Source organism: Psammomys obesus, unplaced genomic scaffold, assembly GCF_907164565.1.
Source record: "Psammomys obesus unplaced genomic scaffold, mPsaObe1.curated_primary_1811, whole genome shotgun sequence".
NCBI classification, from domain to species: domain Eukaryota; kingdom Metazoa; phylum Chordata; class Mammalia; order Rodentia; family Muridae; genus Psammomys; species Psammomys obesus.
The window spans coordinates 54,664,434-54,674,327 of NW_026585895.1; the positions used below are offsets into that span (position 1 = coordinate 54,664,434).

Here is a 9,894-nt window from a genome sequence, read left to right on the forward strand (position 1 = left end):
TATCTGGTAACCTCTTGCATGAATAAAACCACTTTGAGGAGAGCCTGGGTCCCCAGTTGGGACCCTGATCTGTTTCCATCCATGAGTTTTCCTAACAGCAGAGCTGGCAGCTTCACACTCTGAAAAGGTGCAGGCTGCTGAGTTCAAGCTTCATCTGCAGCTTTAAGGTCTCTAGCCAGGCTGTCCTGTGTCCTGCTTCAGCACATGCTCTCTGGCCTCTCCTTCAGTGCTCCTTCCCATAACCCATCGGGTCGAAACACCACTCACCCTGAGAAGCCTTTTCTCAGACCTAGGCGGGCATTCCTCACTGGCTGGCTTCTCATTCATGCTATCCGGCATCTCTGCGGGACAGCACTGGGTATGAGCTGGACGGAGTGCATGTGTGGAGTGAAGGGCTGGCTGCCATGAGTCCAGCGTAGTCCCAGGGTGATGTGGAATGCTTCTAACCTGGGCCTCGGGGAATGTAGTGGACAGGCACAGAGAGGCCCAGGTTCACCCACAGACTCCAGTCTAATTGGGTTAGTCTTTTTGCCTCAGTGCAAGAGAAGCCAGAGCCAGTGCCCCTGGAGAGCCGCTCCTGCGTCCTCATCCGTCGAGACCTGGTGGCGCTCCCTGCCAGCCTCATCAGCCAGATTGGGTACCGCTGCCACCCAAAGCTCTACTCGGAGGGAGATCCCGGAGAGAAACTGGAGCTTGTAGCAGGTGAGGCAGCCCCACCCATAACTGTATGCAAATGTCCTATTTGTTATTTTTCAGAGCTATAAACAGTGCACTCATCACCAGTCAGTCAAAAAGAAAGAAAGAAGGACATCTTAAATTTCCTCTTAGAAGAATGTGTCATTAAGGGGAGTTATTCAATTGAATTAATTTAGCATTTTAATTGAGTCCCCTGAGCTGGCCAGGCTTCTGATTGGCAAGGGCTATATCCACGATGCATTCTAATTTAGGTCACAGATAGAACCAAGTCACATAGTTTACCAGTGTCCTTCCCGCCCCAGTGTCCAGTTGTAGTGTCTGGACTGTAGCTCACAGTCTAGGGTGGAGTCCAGAAACCCTCAGGGCCAGCACCTTTTCAGGGACATCATCCTTTTAGTGTTGGGTCCTTGCATTTTGTAAGGCAGTATTCAGCAAGATCCAAGTGAGTGGCACCCATTGGCTTTCACATTGTTTCCTTTAATTGCTTGTTTGGTTGAGACAAGTCTCTCTCTATAGCCCTGGTTGTCCTAGAACTTGATATGTAGACCCCTAACTCGCAGAGATCCTCTTGCCTCTGTTTCCTGGGTGATGGGTTTAAAGGTGTGGGCCACCATGCCTGGTCTTTCATTGCTTCTTTTGTTTGCTTGAGAAGGCCCCTGTGAGCTGGACAGGTTCCTCAGCCCTGCATCTTAGCCTCCCTGAGCCACCCTCTCCTGTTCCATCTGACACCCTCTACTGACATCCTGGGTAGCACCTTGAGTCCACTCTCAGCAGAACAGGAACTGTACAGATTCTGTCCATTGTCCCCCTGTCCTGGAAACCACTGCGCACTAACTTTGGTAGGTAGCAGGAGTGTAGCTTTCCGGGTAGTATGGGGTGGGGCTACTCCATCTAAGCCCTGGGGCAAAATGGAATCTCTAGGAGCTGGAGATAGTCTCTCCTACTGCTGTGGTGCCCTTCAAGGATGTAGAATTGTTCCTTAGGCAAGGGCAGGCTCCTGTCCTCACCTAGTCTCTTCCGTTGCTAAGACTTAATAGACAGGACTCATGGGAAGTTCTAAGAACTAGGTGTGGTGTTCACGCTTTATAACCAAGTGGTTGGGAGGTTGAGGCAGGGGAATTGAGAATTGGACTAGACTATATAGCGAGAGCTTGTCTTGAAACAAAATTTAGTCCATGCTCTGCCAGAAATAAGACGAAATAAGGTAATGGCACACACCTTTAATCCCAGCACTTTAATCCCAGACAAAGGCAGGCAGATCTCTGAGTTAAAGGCTAGCCTGGTCTACAGAGCTAGCCCAGGGTGGCCAGGGCTACACAGAGGAAAAGCTGTCTTGAAAAACTAAACGAAACATCAGATGAGGGAGACCCACTTAAGTGGGAGTGCACAGCCAGAGCCACAGTTTAGGTGCAGCTCACTGTTTCTGCCTGTGCTTTCCTCCAGAGTCAAGTGATGGGCTCTTTGCTGTAGCAACGCAAGTGTAGACAGGGGCCTCCCTGATGTCTTGCTGCTCTAGTCTTCATAGGTTCTGTCCTCTCCTCACCCACACTGTACAGGGACTCCGGGGATATTGCCAGCTTTCTTTGGGGTCTATGGCTGAGAATGGCCTCCCTGCACTACATCTTCCTTGGACACATGGGGTAGAGAGGCCAGTGCTGGCTGGGACAGTGAAAGCCTCAGCAGGACTCTGCAAACCGCTGTTTATCTCTTCCATCTGCCCAAGGCCTCTGGTATCTGGGAAGGGACAAGATGGAAAGTCAAAGCCAGAGCTAGCTCCAGAAAGTTCCCCAGGAGGCGGCAAGGGCTGAGGTAGTCTCATCCTGTACAAACAGACCTCACAACAAAAAAGGAAGCTGAGGGTTTAGGAGACATTGAAGGTATGGGGTTTGCCATGCCTTTCCCCAACCCTGCTGGGTTTCAGTTGAGAATGGGAGTATGGTGGGGAAGGGCTTGATCTTAGTACCTTCCAGCAAGTGAGAACTGGGACTGTCCTAGTGGTCCCTCTTCACCCCCACCCCTGCATAGGCTCCCCTGCAGCCCTTTTCATTTGCTTCCTCTCCTTACGCTCCCTTACAGACTTTTCTGGCCCTACCATCCCCTTAGCAGGCATGATCCCTGGCTTGGTTTACAAGGCTAAAGACCTCATACATTGATGTTTGCTGGCTTTAGGCTCTGGGGTCTACATCACACGTGGGCAGCTCATGAACTGCCACCTGTGTGCAGGAGTGAAGCACAAGGTCCTGCTACGGAGGCTCCTGGCCACCTTCTTTGACAGGTAGGTGTGTAGGGTACTGCAGAAGCTTCCAGAGTGACCTCTAACTGCTAGCTGTCTGGTCATCAAAGGCTTGAGCTTGTATAGCCTTTCGCTTTTTCCTTATGTTAATGTGGACATCTGGTGTCCTGGAGATCCTCCAGAAAGAGCATATACTTTTACGCTAGGGCCCAGTCTAGAGAAAGACTGGCTGTTTACCCCTCCCCCAAAGAAAGGGAAAAGCTATGTGTATATTACCATGTGCATGCATGGGTCAACAGGGCCCGTTCTCCAAGGAAAAGCAGCTCACTCAGATGGCTCAGGATTTCCCATGGATAACGCCTGGGCTAGTCAGCCTCCTGGCCCAGTCACTCAGGTTGCCCACTCAGCTGGGCATTCTATCTCTTAGAGGAAGACTCGGCCTTCCACCCACACTGGGCAAGACTCAGAAGACATGGGGAGACACTGGTGGGCATGAGAATTTGGGTTTGTGTATGGGGAGCCCTATTTCTTGGGTCACTTCTGGACTAACCCTGCCTCCTTTCCTCATCCCTCCTCCAGGAACACCCTGGCCAATAGCTGTGGCACTGGCATACGCTCGTCTACCAGTGACCCAAGCCGAAAGCCACTGGACAGCCGAGTACTGAATGCTGTGAAACGTGAGTAGACGCAGGGTCACCTGGGTAGGGTGGGTCTGGGAAATTCTAGAAATCCCATCTGGAATTGAGATCCCAGCCCCAGGCAGGCTTAGTTGAGCCCCAGGGTCATTCTGGGCCATGGGCTCCTGTTTTGAGTGCTTGCTTTGACCTGCAGCACTGGGACCAGGAGAGAGAAAAGAGCAGCAAGCAGAACTCATCTCGAGGTGTTAACGTCCTTGGTAGGTTTCCAAGTGTGATGAATTCAGCTGCGAAACTATTTTAATATGTGAAATAGATCTAATTTTCCTTTTTGAACAAAACCCCTTATTTACATGTTGAGGTTATTTTGAGCCTTTGCCATCTGTTCGGCCGCTTCTGCCTCCCGCTCCTGCGTGGTGGGGCGGAGCCCAGTCCATCTCTGTGGCAAGCCACCGCCCAGCCCTGTACCCTCAGATGCAGAGGAAGCTGTGCCACCCAACACACACAGACTGGCCCAGAGCACAGCTGCTGGCGGCCACCAGCCCAAGAACTATCTTTTTTATCTTAGAAATTCCCTTTGTGAGATTAATTCTGTTTTATAGAAGAGGGGTCTTAGCAGTGGGCAGTTACAGTTCTGAGGAATGAAGGGACAGGAGGACCCAGAGATGCTGGAGGGTAGCGAAGTGGGGCTTGTAGGAACCTGTTCCGGGGTTGATGCTCTGTGGGGACCTGGGCCTGACCTTGGTTTCCAGCCCCTGGTAGGAAACAGAAGAGGGTTTTGTTTTGTTAAGTTGCTAGGATACCCACACTCCTTTTTGTTTGCTGTGTCTGAAACCAGGGAGGGTGTTGGCAAGCCAACTCTCATCATGTGGGGACCCTCTGACCTGTGTCATTTCTTAGGTGGAGGTGAGGCCAGAGAGGTTAGGCACAGGTCCAGACCTGGTGGGTGCCCAGTCTGACTAAACTTACAGTGATAGACCCCATCCCAAAGAGTCACATGGGCCTCCTGGCCTGAGGAAGGAGAAAGCGACTTCTGGGCCATATCTCAGATCAAGGGGTCTCAGCAGCAGCAAAGACTATAGACAGCCCAGCCCTCTGCGCCTGGTTTCTGTGGGCGCCCGGGCAGCGGGGGCCAAGCAATGAGGGGAGAGGCTTATTCTTACGCTTCCAACTTCTACCTCTCACCGCAGTGTACTGTCAGAACTTTGCCCCCAGCTTCAAGGAGAGTGAGATGAACGTGATCGCTGCAGACATGTGTACCAACGCCCGCCGTGTCCGCAAGCGCTGGCTGCCCAAGATCAAGTCCATGCTGCCAGAGGGTGTGGAGATGTACCGTAGCGTCATGGGTGCCTCCGCCGCCAGCCTGCCCCTGGACCCCGAGTTCCCACCTGCTGCTTCGCAGGTGTTTGAGCAGCGCATCTATGCTGAGCGGCGAAGTGACGCAGCCACCATCGTGGCTCTGAGAACTGATGCTGTGAATGTGGATCTGAGCACCTCGGCCAACACTGCCTTTGAGGGTAGTGAGGAGGTAGATGGGGCTGGCTCAGTTATCCAGGAGGTGGCTGCACCTGAGCCGCTGCCTGCTGATGGCCAGAGCCCTCCTCAGGCCTTCGAGCAGGGCAACGCCAGCTCCAGCAGGCCTCAGACACCAGTGGCCACAGCAACAAGAAGGCCAGAGGGCACCTATGCAGGGACCTTGTAAGTGGCCAGCAAGGCCGACTCACAAGGCACCGAGTACTAAAGCTGCTTGCATGCGTTACTAATACAAACAAATGTGATCAAGCCACTTACCTACTGAACTGCTACTGCTGCCTGACAAAAATGTGATTTTTATTCTGCCTGTATTTAAAATGGATGAAGGAAACAAACGCATTCATTATACTGTAAACATTTAGGCCGCCGGCCATACCCTGGGAGAAAGGTCCCAGGGCAACTTTTTGATATTCCCCAGCTCAGTCTCCCACCGTAGTACTCCCTCCCCCTTCTTGGGGAGGTAGAAGAGGCCACCAGGTCCCTGATATACGGCACTGACCCTGCCTCATCCACCCTTCCTATTCCTCCTGCTCTGAAAGCAGAAGCTGGGGCAGTCGTGGCCTATGGCTGGAAGGGTAGACACGACACTCCATTCTTACCCATAAGGACCCCACTGGGGCAGTAGAGGAGTGCTGGGCCTCCAGACTTCTCCTTTTCATTCCTCCCAAGAAGCCACCTGTGTGTGCGTGTGCGTGCGCGCATGTGTGTGTGTGTGTGTGTGTGTGTGTGTGTGTATGTGTGTGTGTGTGTGAGAGAGAGAATGATTATGTGTGTACACAGAGACAAGTGATGGCCCTGCAGCAGTGGCTGTGGCTGGTCACCTGGGGGAGGGGAAGGATGAGGCAACCCCCCCCCCCCATACCTATGTCCTCACTCTGCTAACCCCACGTCCCCAGCGGCTGGCCTGCTGACTCCCTGGGGTCTCTCTGCCCCTGGCCATGGCTGCCCTCACCACCCTCTGCCTCCCCAGCCACTCTGGGATTTTACTTGTTTGCTGTTTTTGTTTGGTTCAGATCTATTTCGTTTGTGGTTTGGAAACTTTCAGACCCAACAGAGCAAAAAAGAAAAAAAAAAAGAAAAAAAAAAAGAAAAAAAGTGAGAGAGGAGTGTCCCTGGCCCTAGCCTACCACAGATTTGGGTGAATACACGCCCATAAGCCCCCATCCTGGCCTCCCATTGGAGGCAGAGGGGTCCCAGGAAAGTGCAGCTGGCTGTGTGCAGCTAGGCTAGGCACCTGTGGGCCTGGCCAGCAGGCCACCAGGGTGGGCCTATTGCTCACTGTGGGTACCTGTGTGGTTGGCGGCAGGTACAGGCCTGGGCTGGAGTAGTTAGCAGGTGTAGATCTCATTGGGGAACCAGAAAGTTAGAAAGTTATGAGGGGGCACCTGCAGAAGGGGCTTTGAGGACAGCCGGCTGGCTTGACACTGGTGTTTCATCATCTTAAAGTGTGGAATATGCTCCTGAGGCCACTTACCCAGGTGTCTCTTCTTGGACTCTTGTCCATGGACTGCCTGCCCACCTGTGAAAGGTCTAATGTTCCCTATCCCTCTATGCATCTTGAATTTGCTGCCCGAGAACCTTCCTGTGTGCCCATAGGCTGGGCAGTCTCTCCCCGTTCGGAGGGCCGTGGTAGGAGAGCCTGAGTTTAGACTCCCTCTGTGTCCCCTCTTTTTGCTGGCACTTCCCTGGGCTTCCTAGGTAGCCCCCATACTGTGCTGACTACTTCCCCAGCCCCCTTTGAAAGACCTGTGGTTTGAGAAAGGGAAAGGGGCATCATGACTGTGGGAGCTGAACTGAGCCCCTCTCCCTGCTCCTTGGTAACCCAGGGCCTGCATTCCCAGGGCCAGGACTACAGAGCTTGCTACTATCCAGCTCTGGAACTGGCTGCCCAGAGAGGGACCTCTCACCCCTCCATTCCCATCTTAGTCCTAGGTAGTGACTTGGACCAAACCCTCCTGGTGCTGGGAGAAGACCATAGAACTGTGGAGGGTATGGCAGGATGGGGGGTGGGGCTGTGCCCTTCCCCTCTGCAATAGTCCTTGATCTGCTTCCCCCGCCCAAATTTGCACTTTAATTTGACCATCCTTAGGGACCTTTGGGAGACAGACCCACCTGTTTTGGTTGGTGTCAGAAGGGCTCTTTCTCATCCCTCCACTCCAAGATGGTCTTGGTCCCCACCTTGGGTCAGCATAGGGAGGGTGCCGCCGGCCATTAGAGGAGACTGTGGCCGCACAGAATGCCTGACCACTGCTCGGGCTAGCACAATGTCCTCAACCTCTGTCCCTTAGTGTTTATAATTGCCATCTGTTTTGTTCTGGGTAAGGAAGGCAAGAGCTATAGGTAAAACTTCAATAATATTAATTAAATGTGAATGGATTCTGAGCTCTCCCTGTGCCCCGGGTGGGCCAGGCAGAGCGTTTTGCACTAATGTGTCCCATGGTGGACATGGTGGGGAGCGTTTGCAGACATACATGGCCAATGACTGTACCTGCTTGGGGGGAGGGCACTCCCTCTGCATCCTGAATGTACTGCGAGGCAGGTGGGTGGCAGGCCTGGGCTCCGAGGGGCCTTCCAGAGTGCCTTAGCATCTTTTGATTATTTTTCTTCCAAGAAAAACCAATTTAAAAAACCAGACTCCCCTCCTTTGTTTACAAAATGATTAATTCCAGAATCGGGGCTGTCTTGTCCTGCCACGTGACCCTGACTCGTCCAGACCCTATAGATGAGAGCCTCTCAGTATTCGTCAGATGTCTGCACCTCTGTTCCTAGCTTGACTACTAGCAATATGCATATACTATGTAGAGTCTATTGTAGAAACTATTGCTACATCAGCATCTTTGCCATGAGGACAGTTGGGACTGGATCACGTTGGATCTGCTGGGGTGGGGCTGGGTCCAGCCACCATTCTTTTGTCCTCCCAGAGCAGACAACAGTCCCTGGGACAAGCTGGCAGCTGGGATGAGTAGAGCAGGTCCAGGGCAAGGGACCAGAGACAGGGCTGATACTGTGAGCTTGGAGGGACTGCCTGCCTGGCTGGCTGGCTCAGTACTTGAATTCTGTCTTGTTTTCTGTACCAGTTGCTCCAGCTAATGTCTGATTTGGTGTCTTACGTTGCCCTTGAATGTGGATGCAGCGGTGTGTGAAAGGCGATCAAGGCGAGGCTCAGAGTCCTCCATGGTGTGACTGCAGGGCTAGCCTCGAGGACAATTTAGCTGTGTGGTGGTTTTAGAGCTGGGAGGAAGGCGGAAGAATGGGCCTGTGAGGGCTGGTCAGCTGGCAGGGCCTATCCCCTCCATGGGACTGTGGGGTGCCTAGTGCTACCTGGTTCAAAAGCAGGAACTTCTGAGCCCAGTGCTACCCCTGTCTTGCTCTGCCCGTTGTGCCCTGCTCAGGTTCCCCAAAGATGGTGACTCTTAGCTTCAGTGCGAAGGGCACATGGCCCACCAACCAGCTGACAACTTGAAAGACCCTGTTAGAATCTGCTGTGGATCCCAAATTGGACTGGTGAGCACGTGACATCTCAGCTTTACCCACTGCTTGGAATGGTGCTGCTGCTGTGTGGTTCAGCATGATGTCATCCTGCCCAGCCTGGGCTGCTGGAAGAAGGGCTTGATACGAAGTGTTTCAAAAATGGCAAAGGTGTTTGCTTTTGTTTTGTTTTCCTAAAAAAGGACAAGGATGCAGGATCTAAAGCATTCTGATTGACTAGCCTCTGCGTGTGTCCCCATCTGTCGCCTCATTGCAAGTGTTTTGCACACGATTGTGATTTTTATGTCAAAAGAAGCCAAAATTTGCAATACTATTTTTAGCAGACAAAAAGAGAACTCAGTATAAAATGTATAAATATTTTTGACTTGAACATTTTGGGTGGCACTGGGTGCAAGGAGAAGTCATCCCTTCTGTGGGATGTTTGCAGAAAAGGACCCTAAAAAGAGGATTGTTTTGAAGGCACTGTCTAGGGGTTAAAGTACTATCATAACTCATGACTGTTAGAAAATAAGTTAATAAAGTCAGTTCCCCACCTTTAAGGAGGCCTTCACAGAACCACTGAGCTAGAGCAGACGCCACATCCTGGCTTTCTTTTGTTTGGGGAGGAGGAGGCCTTTATTTTGTCCCTCCAGCATCCTCCTCTCTCTCTGTGCTGTGACCCCGTAGTGACAAGACTGTTACTTTGTAGCCATGGCTGACAACATTGTATCAATAACTAAAACCACAGCAATGTCCGCAAGCTGACCAGGGCAACCCAAGAGCTATGAGCCTGTGCTCACGGCTGTTTCAGAGGTGGAAATCCATGACAAAGGAAAGAATGTCATCATTAATTATAAAGCGCTTTGTAAAGTTCACATTTACAGAATAATAAAGTCAATTCAAACCCAACTCTCTTGAACTTTGCTTGACCAGTGGGATTGGGTGAAGGTATTGGAGAGAAGGGATAGATTTGGCTGTGGAAGAACGTGGGCTACCTGTTCCTGTTTGAGAGATTACAGGAGTGTGCCACTGCCCAAACGGACTTATGGTTTTATCCAATTTATTGTCCGCAAAATGGTTCTTCCTCTCCACCTGGCCCACCTGCCCGCTTCTGGATGTGTGGCTTCCTCTATTCTCTCCCCTTGGCCAGGCCTGCCCCCAAGTGGGCAGAGGGACAACTGCAAGTGGGTAGAGCTTATCAGGGCTGGGGTTCTGGTTTGGGGCCTGGTAATTGTTCTTGTTTTCACTGCCTTCAAGTACTTGCTCACCCTGGGCCCTTGGGGAAGGGGGTGAGCAGGCATCTGGCTTTTACGTGAGCCTCTGAAGAGG

General features: G+C 52.1%; 1 protein-coding gene across 4 annotated transcripts in view; it reads left to right on the top strand.

Moving 5' to 3' along the window:
* Nacc2 (NACC family member 2) overlaps positions 1–9,474 on the top strand; it is a 68,301-nt gene extending 58,827 nt beyond the window's left edge. For all 4 annotated transcript variants that reach the window (XM_055600140.1, XM_055600142.1, XM_055600138.1 and 1 more), the window contains 4 exons: positions 538–702; positions 2,866–2,971; positions 3,509–3,606; positions 4,755–9,474. In XM_055600140.1, coding sequence (XP_055456115.1) covers positions 538–702; positions 2,866–2,971; positions 3,509–3,606; positions 4,755–5,266 — 881 coding nt within the window. In that variant the 3' untranslated portion in view covers positions 5,267–9,474. The remainder of the gene's footprint in view (positions 1–537; positions 703–2,865; positions 2,972–3,508; positions 3,607–4,754) is intronic.
* The last annotated feature ends 420 nt before the right edge of the window (positions 9,475–9,894 follow it).